The sequence below is a fragment of the Hetaerina americana genome, unplaced genomic scaffold (genome assembly GCF_022747635.1).
Source record: "Hetaerina americana unplaced genomic scaffold, ioHetAmer1.1.p SCAF_10, whole genome shotgun sequence".
NCBI lineage: Eukaryota > Metazoa > Arthropoda > Insecta > Odonata > Calopterygidae > Hetaerina > Hetaerina americana.
The window spans coordinates 13,712,049-13,737,184 of record NW_027286070.1 but is presented as its reverse complement, the minus strand read 5'-3'; the positions used below and the strand labels follow the sequence as shown (position 1 = coordinate 13,737,184).

Below are 25,136 nucleotides of genomic sequence, written 5' to 3'. Positions count from 1 at the left end.
AAAAAATCTAATGGAAATTTACCATAATTAGTTCATTATTATGTTCAAATTCCACCATATCACAACTAAAACTACGCAATTAGTAAGAGGAAAATATGATAATTTTATTTATGAGTTTTTCAAATTATCTTGTCATTTCGAAATCTGGTTCTAACTAGTAGAAATCTTGGAATTCGAGTATTAGGATGAATGCCAAGGCGCCAGCCCCATTTCTTCTCCCGGTCAGGGTCGATTCAAGTTACATCGTGAGAGATGATTTAAATTCAGATACAATGCAATATGCAGAGTGCTATTCATCGAGTGGTAAATCTTAACGTTCTCTTCAGCTTTATCTTCTATAGCCTGGTGAGGCAGTAATATTGAGGGATATTTGGAAAGCGGTGTTCCGTAAATCACCCGATACGATTTTTTCACCACGATTAATTTGATGACTGGTAGTAGGATTGCAGAGAATTTTCAGAAACATCGTGCAAGGCTAATAGTGAAAAATATTACTTAGTTCTGCCAAAAATTCACTGTCAATTTATCAGTACAAGTTTATTAATAGTACTGACCACCAGTGAGGTTTGTTTTATTTCCATCCCATCTTTTAATTTCTGCCATTACTGCGAGATTATCTTCTCTCCTGAGCACCTAATGCTTAGTTTATATTTTTATAACTGTTCTTACTGATGTGTGATGAATTAGTTCATCAGAGGACACTATTACAAATAGTTTGAAAATCTTGTTGGCTAGAGAATGCAAATATTTGGCATACTTTGAGGTCAAGTTTGAAGCTCCGTAAGTGTCCCTTATGGTAATAAATAGGGTAATGGGAGCGCGAAGAGGCCCCGAGAAGAGTCACCCGAGGTCGAGGGGGTAGTCTTTAAACTCCGAAGACTAAGGATCAAATACGGAGCGAAGGCAAATCAGAACGCGACCTACTTTGCAAAATAGTTAGGGTATGATTCGTGCAAAAATGACTCACGGCCGTGTTTCGCAACGGGGAAAGGCTTTGTGTAAGTTCTGTTTTAGTTTGAGGAAGTCGTGCGCAGGGACGAACAAGTAAGTGATAGTGTGTCATTTCTGCGCCTCACTTATATCACCCGCAAAAACTTTTCCTCGTGCTCTATCAGCGAGAGCCTAAAGCATGCGAAACTTACTATGAAAAACACCATTGACTGTGGAAGAGTATCTACGATAAAATTTCAAGCCACACGTAGCATGAATTTCCGGTTGCTTTTAAGTATGCAGCATTATTCTTCATATTAGCATCAGTTCTTTCAAAAGTACGCCCAGTTAGTTACAAAGTGTTTTTAATGCATCATGGCTTAATCTTTTTTTCCATTGATTCAAGCATGAGGTTGAAAAAATTACTCTGTAACAAACTGAATAGTATTTATAACGTTTCATTTTCGGTCGGATTCATTCATGCGTTGCTGAGAGCTTTTCGGCCATCCAGTTTTTTCGTCTTTAGCTCTAAGGCTAGGAAACATCTTTTACTTCTTTTAAAGAAAGCATGGCCATTTGCGATAAAAATAAATGAACATTTCTCTTCCCCAGACCATCGGAAAATATCACAGGTTGAAATATATTACAACAAATATTTGGAAACACATACCTTCTGAAATATTTTAGCCAGGATAGCATCTTCTAAGAAATATCCACGAAGAGATTCAAATCCTAGGTTGATATTGAAATTTTATTTGATTATTATCATCAATAGAATTATACCGGTCAAGAATGGTTTTTGATGGATCCACTACCTAAGTCCTGCTATACATCTCTAAGCCCATCCTAAAAAGACGCTATATATGTGCTCTAAAAACCTTCATTACATTAATCAATATTCAACTCCACGTACTTCCTTCCTCTATTCGTTTCACGAAAAGTAATAATCCAAGTGAGTTATAAAAGCTTCATTTTGCCCTGGTAGTATCGATCATTGATCATGGTGCCTAACCTACATGTGTGCCTTTTTACATTTGCTTGCAGTAAATGGTCCACGATATATTTAAAGATAAAATCGCCAAATAATGTAATTATAACCTTTGATATTTTACATAGGTTTCGGGTACTTCTTACTTTTTCTGTCTTTTGAAGAGGCTCTAAATACAGTAAAGCATTGAGTTTCAATAAACAATGAATCATTATCATGTAGCAGGATTCTCAGAAATTGTCGAGCGTACGCAGAGACAATTTTTAGTTCTGAGGTTTCAAGGAACACTTTATAGGCTGAGGAGATGTGCCATTAAAAAGTTTTAATATCATGAGGTATTATTGAATTTCATATATGGTTTTAAAATTCGGGGAGTGTAAGTATCCTATGATAATGGTATGAGTACAAAAACCAGCCTGTGGGTTCTCGTCTCGAAACCCCAAAATTTTGAACAAATCTGCTGAAAAAAGGCAGTTTTATTTTTCCTGAAAGTGAATACAAGTCTGAATGACTGAGTCATTGGATTACTGCCCAAACTACCGAAAACCAGTGATTAGAAGAAATAATTTTCCCAAAACTCGCCGTGCGCAGATCAAAGGTATCGGTAAGCTATGATTCTCCGCAGCTGTGGATGGAAAGGAAGTTCAATGAATCTGCTCCAGTTTCAGTTCGGAGTGCATGGAGACAGAAAGCTACGACATTACTCTCTTGAGAAGACTCAGTCTACTAATCGTAAATATAGCGTGATGGTGTTATTCGTGGTATAAAAGATTACCTAAGAAGGATAATCCCGCGATCGATAACCTGATCGTGGACTTCTTGAAGTGGAGCATTAGTCATATTTGATGGACGTAGGGCATAGACATAAAACTTGAGATCTTTGGGAGTAAGTGACTAGCTGGAAAATGCCTAGATCAAGAAGAAAACGGTTGTGAGTGGACGTAAAAAAAAGGAGAGAGTGGTGAATTATTGTTGAAAGTATGTAAACAAGATCCTAATAATCAATTTACAGGCGTAGATTAATGATATATTATAGGGTTATTACAAGTTTATATGCCATGTAGAAGAGAAAATTACTGGTTAATTTCCTCGCAGTGGTAAAGAAGAAACCTTACAACAGTTTTTTGTTGAAACGAAGTGGTTTTAGAAGGCAGAGAAGAAAACAACATCGAAAAAGATAACCGAAAATTCTGAGGAAATATATCAATGGGGTTCTAAAAGTATTGGAATAGCATCGTTGCAAGTACTCTTCGAACAGTATCGGAAAACTGTACATGGAAACTTAAAAGACAGAGCCGGATAGCAAATTGACAATATTCTTTTCCGAGAGAAGAAAAAGAAGCAATTTAAATATGAAAATATATTTGAGGATAGAAATACTCCTGAAAAGCTAGGAAAAAACCCAACAAAGGGAACTGAAATGAAGAAAAGAGACCAACAACAAGAAACGGTGGAGAGATCTTACCAAAAAACAATCATAGTAGCGGCATTTGTGTATAAGAAAGATGACGGTTGTGGATAATGACTGAAATACATGAGTTTATACCATAAAGAATAAAACTGCAATAAGCCGATAAATGAAGGCGGGAAAGCCTACAATAAGCTACTTAACGGAGTAATTCCATACCAATAACGCAAAGAAAGTGTTTACTTGAAAGAAAAATAAAAATATCTCACGAAATACGCAAATATGAAAATAATACGATGAAGTAAAATGAAGAGGACGACGGAAATGGTGGAGATAGAAAATATCAGCATACTTTCCGAATTCCATTTTACAGTTGGGGGTTGAATGTAGCTTCAGACATCCTTGAACTCAATGGATAAAGTCCTCGTACTCGCAAGAGATAAAAATGAAACTCATTATAAATAAAATTAATATCCTAAAACGCGGAAGAAAAAATTTAGGGGATAAGAATGCACTTGAGAAGAGAAACTGGAGCAAGTAGAATATGTTATTAACCTCTGCAGCAGCAATAACAATGGATGGGAGAAGAGCAGAATAGTTCAAACTAAGAAATCGTTTTTCATTTAGAGAAAAAACGCGCTCAGAGAAATTCAGGTAACAAATAGCGATGCAGTAAATAGGAACAAACTTCTGGATCATCGCACCCGTCGAATCAGATACGATGACCGATGGAAAAGCCGGGAAGTACGAGTGCTGACCAAAAACTAACATACATTTCGGCCTAGCGTCGCAGTAGGTAGGGCTAGAGCCACCATCTTGGTGTCTAAACGTCCCAACCACCACACTACCAGGACCTCAGTCGTTAATAACCCGTAATAGACATTACCACAACATGATGCATACTGAGTGTAGGGACGTTTAGACACCTAGATGGTGGCTCTAGGCTAACCACCGGCAAGCTAGGCCGAACTTAAGTTACTTTCTTGGCAGCCCTCGTATAAAGAAGAATTGAAGCGAAGAAGACCTTGTTGAGGTCTACTATTCTCTATGGTTAAGATGAACGATGTGAATTGGAAATCTTGCGGAGCATTACATATATAGAAATTTTTGGAAAAATGGAAGGATATATGCCCGTGAAAATCGAGAGACAGATTTGTGGTCATAACAAATGAATGGGGACAATATCTAAATGCCATTCAAAACCAAGAGAATTAAAGTCAAACGGAAAGACCAAAGGATTTGTCTTCTTAACGGTCATTGAACCAGTATAAATCATGCTTAATTTACGAAAAGTTATGAGTTTAAGGTAATTTTTTAAGTTTTACTTATTTCGCGGTTACCAGTTTACAATTTTATGTAGCATAAAAATTAGACATAATGGCTATTGTTATACATTTCATTGATGCGTATTTCCATGATGAAGTTATGTTAACTACAGTTTTACAAATGTGTGCATTATAAAATTAAATTACTTAAGATTACTCAGTTTCCTGTGTTGGCAGGGTGTGCGTTAGTATCTATGCATGTATATATATGGATGTATATGTATATATATGTAAGTATATATATACATATACATCCATATATATATATATATATATATATATATATATATATATATATATATATATATATATATATATATATATATATATATATATATGCATACATACTAGGACTTGGACAGCAAAAAACAATGTAAGAACACATAAAAAGAACACTCACACATTATTTCTTGATAATTTTGACGGAATTTAGCTCCGTCGTCATCGGAAGAAAGAGAAGTACTGGTGTGTGTGTATATGAATATATATACATATATAATATATAAAGGAAGAAGCGAGATAGCGCTAGCGAGCATAAACACAGAGAAACACTCACAAATGAAACTCACATGTATTCCGAATTTTCAGTGGTCAAGCCACCTTTTTAAAGGGTGAGAAGGAACTACGTTTGTACGCACACACCTACCTGGTTTACAAAGAAAACTGAGTTTGAATGAACTATCCCTCGCCGGAGGGTTTTTAACCGCTACCTTGGAAAACCACGGCTAAATTCCCTTTAATTATGCGAGTCCCGTAATTAAAATGGGAGTAATTGAGTAGGAAAACTGTATTTCACCTTCACAGTGTAAAAATAAAAATATGATTGGAGATTAAAGCGTTTCGCCCCACGTTACTCATGGGACTCGCTGCTTGGGAAGGACGTCGAATAAGGAGTGAAGGCCCCGGCCTCGAAGTTAGTTCTGCGTTCGAAGTGGGAGGGTCAAGAGGCTAAAAATGTGAATCCGTAACATTTCAAAATTCAGTCCCCTTTGAAATTATTTGAATTCATAATTATGGGGTCAACATTCCGAACGAACGAGAAACACATTCCACTATACAACCCGTCGTAACGGTTGTGCGCTGATCAAGGACAGTCTTTGATACGACTAAGAATTTTTTCCTGGAAATTGACCCTGAGAATTACAGTAAGCCAGAAAAGTAATGATATGCCGAAAAAAGGAGGAAATGGATGTTAAGGTGTGGGTGGAAAATCAGAGGGAGTGAAACAATTTGCATTTTTCGTTAGCATTTTAGCAGCGGGCGCAGAGATGGCGGCAAGGAAGAATTAATGATAAGAAATGTGAAAGTAGCGCTCGTCAGGAAGAATAAATTTATGTCCGTAATCCTACACCGACTAGTTGACAAAAACGTTATCAGAAATAAACCGTTGTAAAATTCAAATACCTACCTATATTTAATTCTTACTATTTGACTTGTGCAACAAAGCAAAATTTAACTGTCTAACTTAATAAATTTTATGCAGTGATTACGGTAAAATAGTTTCCTTCATTTCTCTATTTTTTTGAATATTTTTAAGCCCCAGTGGCGGCGGGGCAACGTCTTTTCCGACCAACCCAGAGGTTGTGGGTTCGACTCCCGTCTAGGTGGGTTTTCCTCCATCTAGGGTTTGGGTGTATTCAATTGTTATATCATTGTTCAAAGTCTGATGTAAAGGCCGAAGTGCTGTTTTCGGACTAATGCAAACTAAATAGATAAGAAAATAAATGTTGAAGACATGAATCATAAAATGCATAAGATTAATATTGGCGAAATACATCGAAGTGACGTAAAGGAAAACAGGACGGATGATGAAAATAAACGTGATAGTCAATCTCGTCGTACGCGTTTGCACTATGGTTCCCTTCTCTTCTTTAGTACCAAAACAAATGGCATTTCCGGTGAGTTTAGAGATGTGTTTTCACGCCTCGGCACGAAGCATCATTTATTCTGTTTCGCAGAATTCATCATTGGCCTTCAAGTACGCAGAATGATAGTTGTTTACGTAAGTTTTGATGCATGATGGTCTAGCGTAAGTCAACATCTACGCAAGTTGTCATTGTCACTAATGACATAATTTGCCATTAATCCCTGTTCGTACCGTTTTCGTTTTTGTTGAAATATATGTATTGTTTACCATTTTTACGTTCAAATCATTGCAAATTTCTTGAAAACCCCATTGAGAGATTCAATTCAGATGGTTGAAGCAGGAAAACTTGGAAGATATTGGAGGATGATTTGGTGACCAGTGGGTGTAATTCAGAAGCGATATACGAGGGTCATCCGGAAAGTAGTACCCGTTCGTGAAATAAAGGCACAAAAGTAAATATTAACAAACATAAAAAATTTTATTTGAAAGAGGATACTTTAAACTACTTCTCAACATAATCTCCAAGCAAATTAAGGCATTTGTCATAACGTGTGACAAGTTTCTGTATTCCTGCTGCATAGTCCTTCGCCGCCAGCTCATTGAGATACGCGAGGGACCCATCTTGCACAAATTTTTGCATAATGCAGATGGTGTTTAACAATTTCATGAACAATTGTTCGAGAAACATTGGGAAAATGGTCACAGATGTCATCAATTGTGACGCGCCGATCGTTCCTCACGAATTCGTCAACTGAGCTCACCAGTTGGTCTGTAATGACAGACGGTCTCTCCGAACGCTCATCGTCGTGTGTGTTCCCCCTCCCCATGTTGAAGTTGCGACACCACCGCCGAACAGACGACTCGTCCATTACATTGTCTCCATACACCTCCTTTAATTGGCGATGAATATCACATGGGCGAACGTTTCTTGCATTGAGGAATTTAATCACTGCCCTCACTTCACAACTGGCGGCGTTCTCAATTTTTTTAAACATTGTAAACAATCACAGAAACAACACAGGCAATGCTAGCGTCACGCAACTTGGCTCAGAGAAGGCAGACAAGCCACTGAAGCTATCCGACCTCGTCCAGCGGCTACTCGCGTCGTCAGCACGTCATGCGGCACGAACGGGTACTACTTTCCGGATGACCCTCGTACAAGTAAGGTACACAAGGACCTTAAATGAGAGAAAATGACCCACCTTAGCAGTACCTTCTAAACTTTTTCCATCTCGCACTCTATAAAAAGACACATTGGTCCGTTTGAGGCTAGAGTTCACCCAATAATTAACCCTGTGCGAATGTGTAATCACAAATCAGGGTAGATTATTGGATTATTTTCAACTTTCATGCATAAAGATGCCGCCCTCTCCTCGACGTTTTCCGCGCACTATACTGCCTGGTACTCATTTAACAGGGATAAGGTAAAACAAATATTTGGTTAAAGCAATTGTGAAGGAAGAAAATAAGTAAAGAAGGAACAGAAGATAAAACGCCTCTGATCATCGATTCATTTCTATCGTAGTTTTTATAACAATATTTAATTTTAGTAACATTTTAGCAATAACAATATTTAATATAACAAATTTAATAATTAGTATTAACTAAATATTATTAAAAAATAATACACTAACTGTTTGCATGGAGGAAAATATCAATACAAATTATCCACATCTCGACGGGATTATATTATTAAAACATTAGAGGGTATTGAAATGAAAAAAAAATGGAAATTATCCTACGGAGACTCTGCCAGTTGAAATAGCCAGTACGTTAGAGATTCATGTATAGACTTACAGGTACCCTATTATATTCTGAAAGTCTGCAATACTTATATTCTAAGAATACGGCACCGCTGATTGGAAAACTGGCAAAGGTCTTTCAGAAGCATACTAATTAGAACAGCGACTCAGGACAAACTTAAGTTAGCATATAGGGGAGGAGGAGGGGAGATGTGATTTTTACGAATATCTACAAGTAAAGAGCAGGCTATTTAGTCATTCATCTATCATTAAAAATATTGAATTCAAGAGGAGGGCGAAGGGATATCGGAAAACACTGTTTCCTTCCGCGGAATTTGACTTTGAAAATCGGAACAATTTTACTCACTTTAACTCTGGCAAGAAAATAAAAACTGGCAAAAAGCTACAGATTCTTTTTAAAGTCAACTCTTTGCGTCAAATTTGGACATACTTCTCTTGAGAGTGGGCCATAAGGGTAGGTGATAAACTTAGTAATATCAATAGAGAATCTCTTGAGATATGACTTCTTTAAATATTTAACCCAGAGAGACTAAAGCATGGCAACACCAGCCTGCTTTATTAATTATGCTTTCAAATTGTTCTAAGCACACAGGTAATCAACGAAAGTGTCAAGGACAAATAAAACTGTTAGACGTTATGTTTTTATTTGAAAATCCGTTGCAAAATCTTTAATTCATTTTTTCTTAAATTAATGCATATTGTCTAAAGCAAATTTTATTTTGTTGGATTTAACGTGAAATACGAGGGTCTTCCGGAAAGTAGTACCCGTTCGTGAAATAAAGACACAAAAGTAAATATTAACAAACATAAAAAATTTTATTTGAAAGAGGATACTTTAAACTACTTCTCAACATAATCTCCAAGCAAATTAAGGCATTTGTCATAACGTGTGACAAGTTTCTGTATTCCTGCTGCATAGTCCTTCGCCGCCAGCTCATTGAGATACGCGAGGGACCCATCTTGCACAAATTTTTGCATAATGCAGATGGTGTTTAACAATTTCATGAACAATTGTTCGAGAAACATTGGGAAAATGCTCACAGATGTCATCAATTGTGACGCGCCGATCGTTCCTCACGAATTCGTCAACTGAGCTCACCAGTTGGTCTGTAATGACAGACGGTCTCCCCGAACGCTCATCGTCGTGTGTGTTCCCCCTCCCCATGTTGAAGTTGCGACACCACCGCCGAACAGACGACTCGTCCATTACATTGTCTCCATACACCTCCTTTAATTGGCGATGAATATCACATGGGCGAACGTTTCTTGCATTGAGGAATTTAATCACTGCCCTCACTTCACAACTGGCGGCGTTCTCAATTTTTTTAAACATTGTAAACAATCACAGAAACAACACAGGCAATGCTAGCGTCACGCAACTTGGCTCAGAGAAGGCAGACAAGCCACTGAAGCTATCTGACCTCGTCCAGCGGCTACTCGCGTCGTCAGCACTTCATGCGGCACGAACGGGTACTACTTTCCGGATGACCCTCGTATTTTGCGGTAGTCTCCTAACTTATAGACACCCAATTCATGTTTTTCAATCATTGGAGCGAGTGCTTAGCTCGTAAATAATTTAGGCAATTATCTCTAATGCTGAATACCACGTAAATCATAGCCGGCAATATCATTTTTTTACTTATATATTACAAACTAATGGGGAAAAATTACAGTTAAGATTAAGAGGTAGTTAGCAGAAAATGGCTAAAATAAAATAAATGTGAATATTCTTTTGCATAAATCAATATTCTTTATATAACACGAGGTTTTGAAGAAGGTGTAATAATTCAAAGCGCTAAACTCAAGTGCTTCTTATTTCCGCTATCGTTTCTTACTGCCTTTTTTTGTTTCCATTGACACATTTATTACGAGGAAACAGAATAAGAAGACTTAGAGTTAGGTCTCCTGAAGTAGTTCCGCGCTGTAAAGTTTCAATGGCGCTACATGATGGTAATAAGATACAATACATTAGCTGCAGACCTGAGATCATCAAGTTAATGAGAGAAAATTCTACTCACTGAGCTCAGACAGCCATTACAGCAACATATAATTATCGTTTGGTCACTTTTTGTCTTTCCACGAGGAGGATAAATATGCATAATATTGTCAGTTATGGCTCATTTGTGAGTAAATAGCCCTTACCTAAGACCTAGATGTAATTTATTGGTAATAGTTAAATTTTTCACAAATAATGTTTGTTCTAAGCGCATTCCGACGACCATTTCACTGTAGAAATCTCGAACGAAATGGTCTCACCACTTCGGTAAGCTAGAAGGGAATTGACTCTTAGGAAAACAAAAGACACTACGTTTATCTATTTGGTGGTAAACTCGTGATGGAGTTATTTCTGGGTACGAAGTTTCTGATCGACATGCTTATAAACCTAGACATCGGATGTCATACGGCTAGGCTCCTGTTAGTATGCAAAATAAAACCTCCAGGCACATTTTGATCATTTTCCGAATGATTTATATGCAGTGAGGGAGTTTTATACAGTGTCCTTAATTCCCAAATATACGAGAATATGTTTTCAATAGGTTTCCCCTTTCATTTGTCCTTCGCGAGCACCTAATTTATGCTACAGTCAGGGTCGGTAAATGAGTATCTTATACCCTTTTCAAAGAAAGTTTTGGGCAATTATATTTTATTGCCATGAATTCAGAGTAATGTTTTCCAGTAAGTAGGTTTATGATTTTTTTAATTAATAAGAAGAAAATTATTCCGTATTTAATGCAAAATTAATTTTTGGGAATCCGGCTGAGATTATTTTTTAATTAGTTCGCTCATACATAATGCCCTGCAAGCCGCCGCAAGGGCGTGTGGCGTATATATATATATATATATATATATATATATATATATATATATATATATATATATATATATATATATATATATATATATTATTTATGTATAGATGATTTCGTTGGAGTAATACGGAAGTGTTGAATAAAAAACTTGGACAGAAACAAACAAGATTAGGACACATAAAAGGAATACTCACACGTTATTTCTTGATAATTTCGACGGTATTCACTTCCGTCTTCATCGGAAGAAACAGAAGTACCAAAGTAAGTAATTTGTGTCGAAATTATCAATAAATAACGTGTAAGTGTTCTTTTTATGTGTTCTTCTATTGTTTGTTGCTGTCCAAGTTTATGTATGTATATATATATATATATCCTGCTGTAGGTTCAATTCCATCCTCTATGAATTGTAGCTATGCTCTTGAATGTTTTCTTGGCATCTTACACGCAACTAATTCAACTATAAATATCCACAACTAGAGCAGTGAATCATTTCTGACCAATTTGGGACTAATGCACGTTCACATAAGTTTTAATTTTTATTAACTTTTCTGAATCTACTGAAACTGGAAATTTTTAGGCAAAACTTTTAAAGACATAATAATATTTAGAGCTATGCATATTATACCATACTTATATTTTATATTATATTATATTTATTATTGCGTATTTTTGAATCTTACCTGAGAATATTTTTTTGGCATTCGTCTTGCTATGATTCACTATTGTTCGTGGGCATTGTTGTATTAGTAGGTTCAGTAGGTTAATGACTGAAGGTCTCGGGTTCGTTTCAGCGAAGATTTTCAATTTACCATCATGGATATTTTCCCCAAGATAAAGCAAATATTTCTCTTAATATTCAATTCTTTATTTCATTTCGCTGTCGGTTATAAATTGGACAAACATTAAACAATTCTCATTTTTGTGTTTTAAAAAATTCACCTGAATAGAATCTCTGACTGATTAATTTGGAATATCAATGAGCACATAATCTACCTCGTATCTAAACTAAGGCTAAGCAACTTTATGATTTTTGGTTCAAATAGTATATATTTAACATTTTAATATGTAGTTTTTTGATCCATCAATATTTTTGTGAGAGAAAAACGCCCCTAAGATATTGCCTAAGTCGGCACCAATTCCACTAGACTAGCCAACCGTCCCTAGTGGTGACTTGTTTTTCCACTTTCTATGCTATAGTGAAAATGTCCCTCGGTGACTGCCTATTCAGCGGTGTTCTGATTCCAAATACGTAGAAAGGTTTGGTGCACCATCCATTACAGGAGACATAGCCTTCCTTTGTTCGAGAATGATTAAAATCTAAAACAGAGATATGAACAACCCTTTCATAAACCTGTACACAATGCTAATCTTAATTGTGGTAGGGTGAAATTCAGCCATGAGTCACGAGCCTTCCTGACTCACTAACTTGTAGATCTTAGGGTTAATGAAGTTTCATTGAGAATTGATAGCTTTGAATGAAATTGGATGAGTAATAAAAGCTTTTAAATTTAAAAATTTCGTTTTTGTTGACTGCATTTCAAGAAAACGCAGTCAAAAAAAAGGCATTTTATCTTTGTTCATTAACAAAGATAAAAGGGTGGCCCATTTAAGTTTCTCTCAATTGTAAGTATAAAAATTGGATTTGTTTGCCCAGCCATATCGGATCTACTACTTCTTGTTTCTCCTTGTGACCTTATGGAATTTTTAAATTACCTGCTGCATAATTATATCGTGAGCTTCATTTAGATTTCTGAATGATAATCAAAATTTCAAACCCCCCAGTGCAAGACTACAACTAATGCTTTCTTTAGTTATCTTGGCGTTTCTGGTGACCCGCGTTCCCCTGAGACCACGATAAGCCATGCCTGTTCCCGATCCAGTTGATCCAGATAAGCCGGTCCTTGCTTATAATCGCGTTTCTCGGGGGCAAAACCAGCGTAATTTTCGATTTCATCCTTTGCTATATCCATGCTCGACGCAGAACAAGGCAACCTTTGCTGGCGGTCGAGTCACCAACTGGCTAATCTGCCGCTCAATAGGTCATCATATATATTAATTGATTGAATACAAGTACAGAGGAATCAAGAATGTCGCTTTAAGTTAATATTCGCATTTCCCTTCAATTAAACTGTTTTTAAATAGGTTATACATTAATTTTTTTGCGCAAAAGCATCACTAGAAGTGGAATGTACAAAATTATTGATAAAAAATGGATACTTATCGGGAATACAGTTATTTGATAACGGATAAATAATCTGACAATAGGTTAATATCTGCATTATCTAATAGCTAATTTTAAATACGCTCTAATACATAAGTGATTGCGTGAAATATATTTTGTAACATATTTACAGTTGTATTTTAACGATTTTGTAATACATTATTTAATTTACGTTTCATGTTTGACTTTCATAGTCGGAGTGTATTTTATTTTACTCCCTATTGTAATTGATATCTTACTGAATTGATCCCTCAATAAATTTTACTAATTATAACAACTTTTAAGCAAGAGCTGATGCGAGAAATGTACGAGGGAGCGCGAAAGATAATAGTTAACATTATTCATCATTAAGTAATTTGCTCAAATTTAGTTGAAGAACTGTTATCAATTGTTTTGTTCTGAATAATTTTGTGGGAAAAAACTTTGGCACAAAAGTTTAGTATTTTAACGAAAAAAATTTGACCGACAACTTTTCCTCAAAATATTTATTCCGGAAATGTGTTTAGATTTCTAAGGAACACATAAAGCAAACTCCTAGCTTAGACTAAACTGTTGTGCTTTGTTTGGAAATGCGGCAAGTGTCTGTTCAATTAATTGGCAGAAGCATCAAGCTTTCCTTTTCAAAAACGTCTAATGGATTTTTTAAGGGTATCATCTGCGGGCGCTGTTGATATCAAACCTCAGATAACTGCTGACCTTAAGACAATTACATATAAATCCTTTGTGCTGGTGCCAGACCAAAAACTTTGAAGAACGATTCCTAAAGGGGCCACGTGTATTCCTCAAAGGCTTGCACGGAAATTCTAGTCTAATGTCTTCCTTTGGTATTCAGTCCAAGACGCTCTCTAAAAGAGAGCATTCAAGAGTTTACGAAATGAATCAATACCGAGAGCTACCCAAAAAATAGCCGAGAGGTCGCTAGAGCCACGCTCCCACCGATAAAACATGGCTTGTTTTGGGAAAAACTGAGAATAGAAATCGCTATCGGGTAAAGTTTGGGGCACAATTACTTCCGCCGCTTAAGAGCGGGTTTGCGGCCAGACCCGATAAACATTTCTTGCTACTCGTGTAGGCCCTGCGTGGAATCAGCATGTGTCAAAAAGAGCATAATTATTAGCGGCACTTGGAATACTCTACAAAGTGCCGTACTTCCTAATGAGACTTCTTTTTCGGCTACATTTGGGACACTCAATAAATATATGTATACCCAAGTGCTGTACCGGATCTAGAAAACCTAGAAGGAGAGGATATTTTCAAGCATTAACAAAAGGTTTAAAGCAATTTTAACCGGCAAAATCAAAGAAAAAATAATTCCTTTTAAAGTTGGAAATGGTCGCGCTCGTTTAAAATCCTTAATACTGCACCCAGTAGTAGATAATTTGAAACATGGGGGACGACATTTATTCAAAAATAATTCCAGGCAGAGAAGTAATTTTTATTTTAAACTATTAAAGCCAAAAATATAAACCTGGGGTGGGGCATAGTCCCACGCAATCCGATGAACCGAAAAACACCTTTCCTGGCCACGTGGAAAGGTGTTTTTGACTGAGATTCGATGGTGGAATATTTTTTTACTTCAACCTCATTCAGCGCAGCGTTCCGTGTCCATGTTGTAAAATATTTATAATTTAAATTGCTTAATTTATGCCGATGTATTTCATGCGTGATTCCAATGCCCCGCGAGTTGTATCCTTGGACGTCGCCTTCCACGAAAGCAACCTCGAGTAAGTCCAGGGTCATTTAAGGGCGTCATTGGGTGGTATACAATAATGGCACTCTGGGACTAAGTCCCTATAGGTTTAAGCCTCTGTCAAGGATTCTTCAACACGGATTTCCGAGACCACGTCATCGAGAACTTCCATCTTCCATAATCTATGCTGGATTTCTAAAAACATTATTTTCCCCCCTGAACGCCACAGTTTGAGCTGACATTAACCTCTTGGGATACCTACTCGCTTAATACATGTTGAGAACACATTAAGAAAGCCCGTCCAAATTTCAAACGTAAAGAATTTCCAAATTTGGATATTTTTTCTTCAGTACGCCTGTGAACGGAAAGGTCTTGCGAGCATGAGCGTAGTTACCTGACTACTTAAGCAATAGAAATACACACGAGATGAATCTCCCATCCCCGCGGGAGTGTAACATTCAATCTCGTTCATAGCTCGCTATTAACGCTGTTGCCTCACGAAAATGAGTTTCGTCCTTCTTTCAATTTATTTTATGGTGGTGTGTGTTCTAGGTTACCTCTGTTTAAAAAAAATGGCAGAAGAAAATGTTAGTCTACGGTAAAATGTTGTAATATCTCCAACAGACATATGCCCTTCAAAATGCAAAATTTTCCACCAACGAAGCTTAAATATTTCGTTTTTTCTTCAGTAACCTTCTTTCTCGCAGGAAAACTGGAATCTCACTATCTTCGTGCTTCAAAAAGAAAATATTTGACCCGAGCACGTGAAGGAAAACCTAGGCTCAGAATATCGCTCCTTTAGAAAGAGGACATTTTCGTTACGCCTCAATGAAGGCTGGACCCAGTTAACTCGAGCTATGCGTAGCATCTCTCAACTACGAAGGCGAGGTTGAGAAGGGAAAGGAGAAGGAAGATTCAGCGTGCAGATACTGCAAACTCTGCCAATCCTGCTGAGCCTGCCGCCTTAACCGTAAAGGTGTACACGGGATTCGTTCCTCTTCCGATCCCCATTTTAACCTGCTGCAGCATAAGTCCTATAATAGGTGATTTACGGTTTGTTATGAGCTCATTAAACTGGCGAGGAGGAATTTATTTTTTTAGATTGCGTGCTCATTGAGCTCATTCTCGGTACCGATATTGGTTTCAAATTAGCAAATCCTGGTGGAAATGAAACGACAAGACTGTAATGTATTTACGCAGTGCCAGTTAAAAAAATAAAGCCCGCAGAAGCGCTCGTGAAAGCTGTCTCGCATTGCTAACGACACGCATAACACCAAATTTTATGGTACAGCTTTTTTGTTACTTTTTCGGTTGTTTTAGGCATCTCCGTGTTTGCGATATCCAGATATATTACGGCTTTACCAGAAAGCTTGCCTCTTTAATAAATAATAGCTTGTTAGAGCTGCTAAATAGATAAATCAAAATATCAACATGCATTAGAATATGTCATATATTATCAAATATTTCCATCATAACGTCAACAGTATCGTGCAATTATAAAAAATAAAATATTGGTGTGAATATGTATGAAAAACAAATTTGTTTATACATGCGGTAATTCTTCCGCTTATATTAAGCATCATAGAAGAGCACCTCTAACCATAAGGTAAGCTTTATTTTATTTGTTCAAGGAAATATCTTAGCAATTTATACTTGATAATGAATTCTCTCCTCACGAGTACGCTGTTATAATAATTGTGCATTTCAATTTTAGCATTGATTAGATATTATTTCTACTTACCACAGAGACTGATAAATAGTACCTTTGAATATTTTTTAACTATTTTTTTAAAAGCTTTCTAAATTCACCTTTACTTTTAAGATGAATAAAAGATTTCAAAGTAAAGTTGGAACAAGTAGTCTTTGCGCTGCATCGGCGAACTTTCAGTAGATCCAAATAGAGGGTTTGAGAACCAAATTACGCACGTATTATGTATTGCTTCATAAAATTTTCAAATGAAGCGGAGTAATGGCCCAGTACAGGCATAGGCAAACCCTACAGTAAATGTATGCTTGTCATTGTACCACTTTTCTTCTTTTTCATGTAGTTGCAACATTTTCAGCACGTATGTCTTCGACACCAGGCACTCGTATCAAAAAGATCGAGATCTACACAAATCGCATTTACGTTTATGTAATGAATAAATAAATTATGATTCGTCAAATGAAACAATATAACAATTACGCATTCTTACCTATTCTTTGCGTTTAACTTCATGTATTTTCTTGAAATTGCTGCCTCTTGCAATTACTTCCGCCCTTAATGGCATATCGGTCATGCTTGACCAACATGTGCATGGCGACAGAGGCAAATGAGAGTAGCATAAGGATATGAAAATATCGAAGAATTTCGAAAAAAAAGAATTTAATTACCCACCATGAACTAGAAACAGGCTTAATTTTCACTGTACTTACTCCGAAGTGAAACGAATAGATAGGAATGTATGTTTTACAATAGATGTTTCACAACTGTACGAAGTAAAATTTGTTTTTTCAATTGTTTCCTCAAGATAGCACTATTATGTCTTCTTCATGTGACAAATGTGTTCTGATTAGGATTTAAATAACCAAGCGCAATGCTTAACGAATTTCCTTTCTTTTAATCACGTTTGGTGATGGTGAATGAAAATTCACGGAAACAACTCGACGACCTTCGTGTGGAAAGGACTGCTGCGAGTCGGGGTCAAGATCGGGGCAATGACTTCACGTCGAGCGGTGACGAAACAATTCGCGCCGGCCGGACCTTACCTTATGAACCAGATGACCCCCACTTTCTCAATGTTGTCCTCCAGCTCCTTCCAGTTCTCCTGCAACAGCGCGATCTGTTTCTCCGTCAGGGGGTCCGGCTTCACCGTCAGCTCCCACTCTGAGGAGGACCTGTCGGCAGGCCTGGGGGGTGCCGCCGAGCCGTTCCCCGCCTTCGACGTCGCGGCGTCCCCGTCCTTTTTGGCCGCGTCCGCTTCCTTACAGGCCGCTCGGCTCTGCGCCGAGTTTCCCATCTCCTCAGATGAGCGTGCGTGTGGAATACGGAAGGAGAGGGCCGAGCGGTGCGCCCACCGGCGAGATCGAGGGCCGAAGAGGAACGAAAAACGCAAGCAGAGCCGAACGGATGAACGCACGTGGTGAGTTTAACGGTGAGGTGATTCGGATGCCGGTGGTTTTTTCACGTTTCGTCCCGTATTTTTCCTTATCTTGTCGAGCAAACGCCGGGTGCGTCGGGTAGGGGTATGCGCAATGCTCTCCGGCCTTGCGAATTCGACTTATGCCGCCTTTGCGAGAGTCGTCGAACACGCGAGAGAACGAATGCTCGGGAGGAGGGGGTGGGCGAACGTGCAAGTCTAGGAGAACTCGGTCGCAAAGGCGCCGCTCGGATTGGTGAGCGTCGGGGGATGAATGTCTCCTCCACTTCAAGCCTCTTTCACTACGACTGCCGCAAACCCTCCCCTAGCAGCCTGCCGTCCGACCCTCTGGTTCTGTCTTCACGAGATGTGGGCAGCCAGTGCCTGTCGACCGAGCATCTCAGCCCCCTCTCTTCCCGTATCCTCCCAACACTCCTCCGCCCCTTCAGGCGGCCGAGGGGAAAAAATCTTGCGCCAAAATTTCCGTGGTGGCGCGGAGAGCGATAGACAGAGCAGTAGGGGAGGGGGGAGGGGAGTGGAAGGCGGGGTGAGAGGTCGAAGGAAGAAGAGGGGGAGGAGGCGGGTGGGTTGCGCGGCCTCGTGAAGCAAAACAAACCCTTGGGAGCCGCGTGCGGGATCGTTTAAGTGCCAGGGGAAACCCTCACGTCCGACCGTCCGCTCTCTCGACCCTCATTCGCCAGCAGTTCCCTCTCGTGCGTCCCGCGTCTGACTGTTTTGTGTGTGGCGGTGGGTTTATTCAGAGGCGACGGACGACGCGCCACCGCGGGCAGAGGAGGTGGGTGGCGCTTGTGCGAGAAGGATGGGTTCTGGAAGCGAGGATAGGGGGTAGGGGGGAGGTAGGGGGATTACTGGAGGAGGGGGAATTAAGGAAGGGACCGGCCTTCTGGGGGGGATAGGGTAGGAGGTGAGGGGTGCGGTGCCGGAACTCCAACGATGTGCTTGCTGGCAGAAGGTTTTGAGATATGTGGGCGAAGGGGGGTGGGGGAAACAGTGGAGCGCTGGAAAGAGGGGAAATGAGGGGAACGTGATGGGACTCGTGGGGCAGTGCGTGGATGGGATTCCTTTAGTCTTCTCTCAGAGCCAACATCCTAAGAAGCGGTCACAGTCAATTGTCTATGGCGGGTGAAGGCCCTTGCTCTCGACCTATTGTGTGTATATCTCACTGTGGGAACGCCAATGAACGCTCTTTCGAAATTTCTCAAAATTAGAAAATTATCTGGTCCATTATATATTATCAGTTTGCTAAAATTATTAGAGTCAAGAAATGTATCGCCTACCACTAAAAAAAGATGGACATTTTATTAATAAAATTTGATATCTCATAACTTCGATATAATTTGATATAGATTCATTTAACCTCGATATTGCGCTGCTTTCTTAAGAAGCTGTACTTTTGCAGGAAACTTTGATTCTATTAATTAGCCTAAAGTTATACCTTCAACCATTCAAATTTAACAATTCTAATTACCTAACCAAAGATGATTTCATATTACAATGATTAAAAAGAATGTAACCGATAATTTTTGTTGTCACACAATAATTGCAGAACTATTAATGTTCATTATATTTTACCTGCGCAATTTATCTCTGGATCAAATTTTGAAAGCAATTTTAACATACGTAATATTCTTCATTTCTTTATAGGTCAAATATCTTGCATCAAAAGTGCGATGAATATGAAATATTGGAAAACACTTCATTAGACCACTCCGAAAAAAAATATTATTTATATTATATAGCAATGATATTTTGACCATGAAACTTGATACCTGAGCAAAATGTTGAAATGTGTCATCGGTATTGACCCAGTGGATTTGGTGAGCAGTGAACTTGTCGGTAATCAGTAAAACAAATCAAATCGCATCTCTAAAATAAAAGAACCGCTGTTATATTATTTTCTTTTATCTTAGTTTATTGAATGTTTACTGTTAGGTATGAATAGCGGAATAATGATTTACACATAACGCTTTTGATATAAGTTGGTGAGTAAATTTCTTCAATTTTTCATATATTTATTCTCATGATTAATAAATTGAATAATACTCCATTTAAAATTAATGATGTTCAAACTTAACAAGCGGTCAATAATCACCACCCCTATCAACACATCTTCGCTTTAAAGGTCACCGGGTGAGAGCCAGGTGTAGATGTTACTGATATTTAGTGTTTCACGACACTGACACGAGAGATCCTTTGGGGAAATTAACGAGATCAGGAGGGAAGAGAATGGAGCAACAATGCCCTGGTGAAAGATATAAGAATGAGATTAGGAAGGCATCCCGGATGAAAATCCTCCCCAGTGTAAGCGGTGAAAGTCGATCTTTTGGTGGGCGGCCGTAAACTCAGATGAACGATAAGGAACGGCAGAATGTCGGGCTGGGGGAAAAGATAATAAAAGAGGTGGTGGCGCTTCGTGTGAGAAAGGAGAAAGGCGAGGGAAGTGCGGCGGAGAGGAAGGGAGTGAGCTGAGCCAACTCCGTGATAATGCGCTTTTTTTTGTTTCCCAAGACCTAAGAAATGCCTGAGAGTCGATCCGCGCGACGGACCGATTAAAAAGACTCGCTATCGCCCAAGGAAAATCGAAGGCGTACCGCATTGGGCGAAAAAAATATATAATATTTATGTCCTTGAGAAAAACTTTTCAATGGTTTTTAACTTACATTTTTTCGATGGTTTTTTACAGAAATTCATTTGAAAACTTGTTTTTATTCATTTTCATGGTATAATGGAAACTTTATCCTTGTCAATCCCGATTTCCGCTTCCCTTCAGAGCGACAAAAACTGTTCATCTTCTCGCACTTAGCTCATTTTTTTCCGATCGAATCAAGACTTCCTCTTCGTTACAATGACGTGTGGTGCACGAGATAGAGTTCTTTACGTGCATGTGCCTCACGCCAAGATATTTATGGAAATATTTAAAATAAAAATTTACTCTATTTATATGCAGGGTGCGCATAATAAGTATCAGGACTGGTTCCAAAAATCAAAAACTTCATTGCAGTTATCATTACAATTACTTAATTATCTTCAAAATACATTCCTCCTGCATCGATACACTTAGTTCGGCGGGTCTGCCACTCGTCAAAAGCCCACTGGAATCGGTTTCTGGAATTCTGTTGAGAGCCTTTGTCGTCGCCGCTTGAACCGCCTCGATGGAGTCGAACCGATAGACTTTCAGGGCCAACTTTGCGCACACTTTCCTCATCTCAAGATCCTCTGTTACAATGGTGTGGACGGTTCCGACTGATAGGCTGGTCTCCTCATTGATTAGGGCGATGGTTAAACGCCTGTCAGAGTTCAAAACCTTTTTCACTTTGGCCACCTGAGCATCAGTTCAAGCGGTCGTCGGGCGTCCGACGCGGTGCTCGTCTTCGACGAGCTCCCGGCCTTATTTTGTGCCACTCAAAAACTCTTGTGCGGCTTAAGGCATCATCCCCATAAATCTATGCTGGCGTGACGACGCCACAAACAATCACACGTCACAAAAATCCACATCCTATCTCAATAAATATCTTGTTTCTCATAATAAAAGTCAAACCACCACCCTACTCAACAAAAAACCCCTTTTCATCACTGGGTTCTTCCTTCCTCTTTTCATCACATCCAACATCCATATCCTGTTCCTGCCCCTTCAGAGTTTGCCTAATATTCTCCCCTTTATCAGTCTTCAATATTCCACTGCCGATTAATACGCCCTTAGTACGAAAAAGGGAAAAACGTCCTGCGTGTATTATATATTCCTCTTGCTTAATAATCTCATTACTGCAATGACATCGCATGTGCCTCTCCCCTTCCTAAACCCAAACTGATCATCCCCTGAGTAATCATTTGCCCTGATCTCCATCCATTCGTTGATGATCCTGAGAACCACTTTAGGTGCATGTGAAATTAAACTTGTTGTACTGTGGATCTCTCATGATGTAGCCTTTACGTTTTTCGGAACATGAACCAACACTGATCTCACAAAGTCTTCCGGCAAGATTCCTTCCTCACAGATACTACGAATCAGTGCATTTAGTTTATTCCTCCCAGATTTTGCGTAACCTTTGGGTAGTTCCGCAGGAATGTTGTCTACCCCGCAGGCCTTATTTTTTTCATCTCTCTAAAAGCCCTTTCTGTCTTACCGTCGAGTATGCCTGGATCTAAGCTACCTGCCTTTACGTCATGTTCCTTTTCTATGTCTAACCTTACTGACCTAAGTTATTTACCATAGAGTGCTTCTATATTTTCCTCTTGCATCTTTTCTGTGTCAACTATTATCTTACCCGAATTATCTCTAACCGTTATCACAGATCTTCCCTTTCTTACTTCCCGATAAATATTTAACTTTGCTGTACAGCACACCAATTTCACCCATCCTCTACAAACTTTCCATATCCTCATACTGCGTCTTCTACCATGCTTCTTTTGCTTTATTTGTTGCCCGCCTAAATTTATTATTTAGCTCTTGGTACTTCATTTTGCCTAACTCTGTGTTTACATTCTTCTTTTTTCGCCGCTCATCCATCTTTGTAATTATCTCATCCGTGATCCATGGTTTCCTAGTCCTTTTAGTGTTAACGGTTCCAATAGGGTCTTTTGCGGCTTTAGACAGCCATTTCTTTATACTTGCCAATTTTAATTCGATAGTACTTAGCTCTTTATCATCCTCCATGATTTCCTCTACAGCATGTTGGTATTCCTTCCCTTTCAATCCATTTAATGCTTCTACATTCCATTTTCTAACTCGCCGCCCCTGCCTTATCTTTTTGAAACGGACGCTACATTTCATAACAACTAAATTGTGGTCAGAGTCCGCATCCGCTCCCGGGAAGCTGTGCGGATTTATCACACTGTTCCTAAACCTGTGCCTAACCAGACCATAACCTAACTGATATATTTCTGAATCACATGGCATTTTCTGTGTATACCTGCACCTTTTGTGGTGTCTAATCCAAGTGTCGGTGATGACTAACCCCTGTCTCCGGCAGAACTCAATTTCTTTCTACCCGCGGTCATTCCTCGTCCCTAAACCGTAGTCCCCCCCTCATCACCATCTCTTCCTTCGCCTACCGTCTCATTCCAATCCCCTTTCACTATCAAATGTTTCTTTACAGCAACACACTCGATTATGTCCTCTGCCTGTTCGTATATCCTATCGTCCTCTTCCTCCTTATGGTTGCTCGGTGGCATGTATACCCGAATAATGACCAAGTTCGTAGGTTCAGCTTTTATCTCTACTAGCAGCACTCCATCCGTCGCTTGTTCTATGTTGACTAAGCTTCTTCCTACATCTTTATTTAGTATTATGGCAACATAATGGCCGTTGGCTCTCGTCCCCGTCACTATATATTATTCTTTTTCCAAGTTCCTATTCTAACTAATTTGGTCTTCTTCTCCTGTGTCTTCTGTCCTGTTGCTGTCGGTTTTCCCTAGCAAAGGTTTCTGGAGATGGTGACCGTGGAAGCCTTGCCTCTCCCGCTGCCGGGCACGACAACGGCCGATTGGGCCGAGTCGCATAGTTGCTAGGATTGATATTCTCTCTAGTGTCCGTCATTGCTCTTGGGAATGAGAATTGTGGTGGTTTCCCGTTGCCTTCCTCAATAGTGTTTTTAACAAGGCACCATCAATGGCCGCCCCACTGGGGTAAGACGCCCTTGTAGCTCCCCATTTGGACGGCACAATAGAACACTAATAAAATAGATAACACTTAAAAGGATTTCTCCTCAGTCTTGCCACTTTTGTTCTGACTAAAAATGCATTCTCGTTCCAAAATTGTTTTTACTTACTTACAGACCAAAGTCACGGCAATGGAAACGAGGATGGCACCATCATACGCCAATATCTTCATGGGCCCTCTCCAAGAGACTTTCCTGTCACAGCAACCCTTTCAACCTCTTTTCTGGGTCCGCTACATAGACGATATTTTTATTCTCTGGACACATGGCTCTGATTCTCTCAACAATTTCTTATCCGCCTTAAATTCGTCTTTCACTGTTAAATTCACCTCTTCCATTTCAGAATCCACCATCACCTTTCTTGACACAGACATCTAAGTTCACAATAACAAATTCGCCACTTCAGTACACATCAAAGCCACTAACTATTAGCAATACCTTCACCACACCAGTTGTCATCCTCAACAAAAAAACGCTCGATTCCCAACTCTCTCTCTCTATCGGCGGTCACCGAATTTGCAGCACCACAGACCAACAAATACCTAGACAATCTACACCTTAAACTCCACAAACGCGGTTACCCAGAAAGGTTCCTAGAAAATAAAATCCGCCGCTCCACCCGACCACATAAAAACAAGCCCCCATCTGACGCAGGACTCAACATTTCTACCACCTGATTCCCCGGATCACACAGACTGAAAACCTTTCTTAAAGAACTGTTTCTTATTTTACACGACAATGGCGCGACCTCATCCTTACTACCCCAATGCCCATTTCTCGCATACAGACCTAAAATGAGCCAATCTCAAAAACCTTCTGAGATCCACCAACCCTTTGGTGCCCCCCTGACAAATTTCCTAATATTTCCTCTACTTGCAACCACCCCCGATGTAAAACTTGTCTACTTATTAGATCTGCTCCTCTCTCCCCACACCCCCTCATTGCCCCCTCACCTCGTTCCCACGCTAATTGCCTCTCAAAAAACATTATTTATCTTTGGCCATGCAAACAATGCACTTCATTTTATATAGGCGAATGCATTACCCCCTTATCCATTTGAATGAACAATCTCAGGTACTCCTGCAATTCTGCCTCACTCTCTTTACTTCCTATCCCTTCACACACAAATTCCCACAACCTGTCATTCGACCAGTGTTTTGCTCTTACCATTCCAGAATACCTACCCGATTCAGCCACCAATATAGATGTGAGAACTCGAGAATCCACGTATATACTAGTTTTCCGATCTTTTAAATTTCCCATCCTTAACCGCTATCTTCAATTTCCCTCCCAGTATTCCCTGCACCTCCCCTCCCCCCCTGACCCTTAACCTCTCT

The 25,136-nt window shown here is 39.2% G+C and overlaps 1 protein-coding gene across 1 annotated transcript in view; it reads right to left on the bottom strand.

Annotated features, from left to right (window-relative positions):
* LOC139700253 (uncharacterized) overlaps positions 1 to 18,620 on the bottom strand; it is a 110,915-nt gene extending 92,295 nt beyond the window's left edge. The window contains exon 1 of the mRNA XM_071598876.1: positions 17,751 to 18,620. Coding sequence (XP_071454977.1) covers positions 17,751 to 18,001 — 251 coding nt within the window. The 5' untranslated portion in view covers positions 18,002 to 18,620. The remainder of the gene's footprint in view (positions 1 to 17,750) is intronic.
* Positions 18,621 to 25,136: the final 6,516 nt, after the last annotated feature.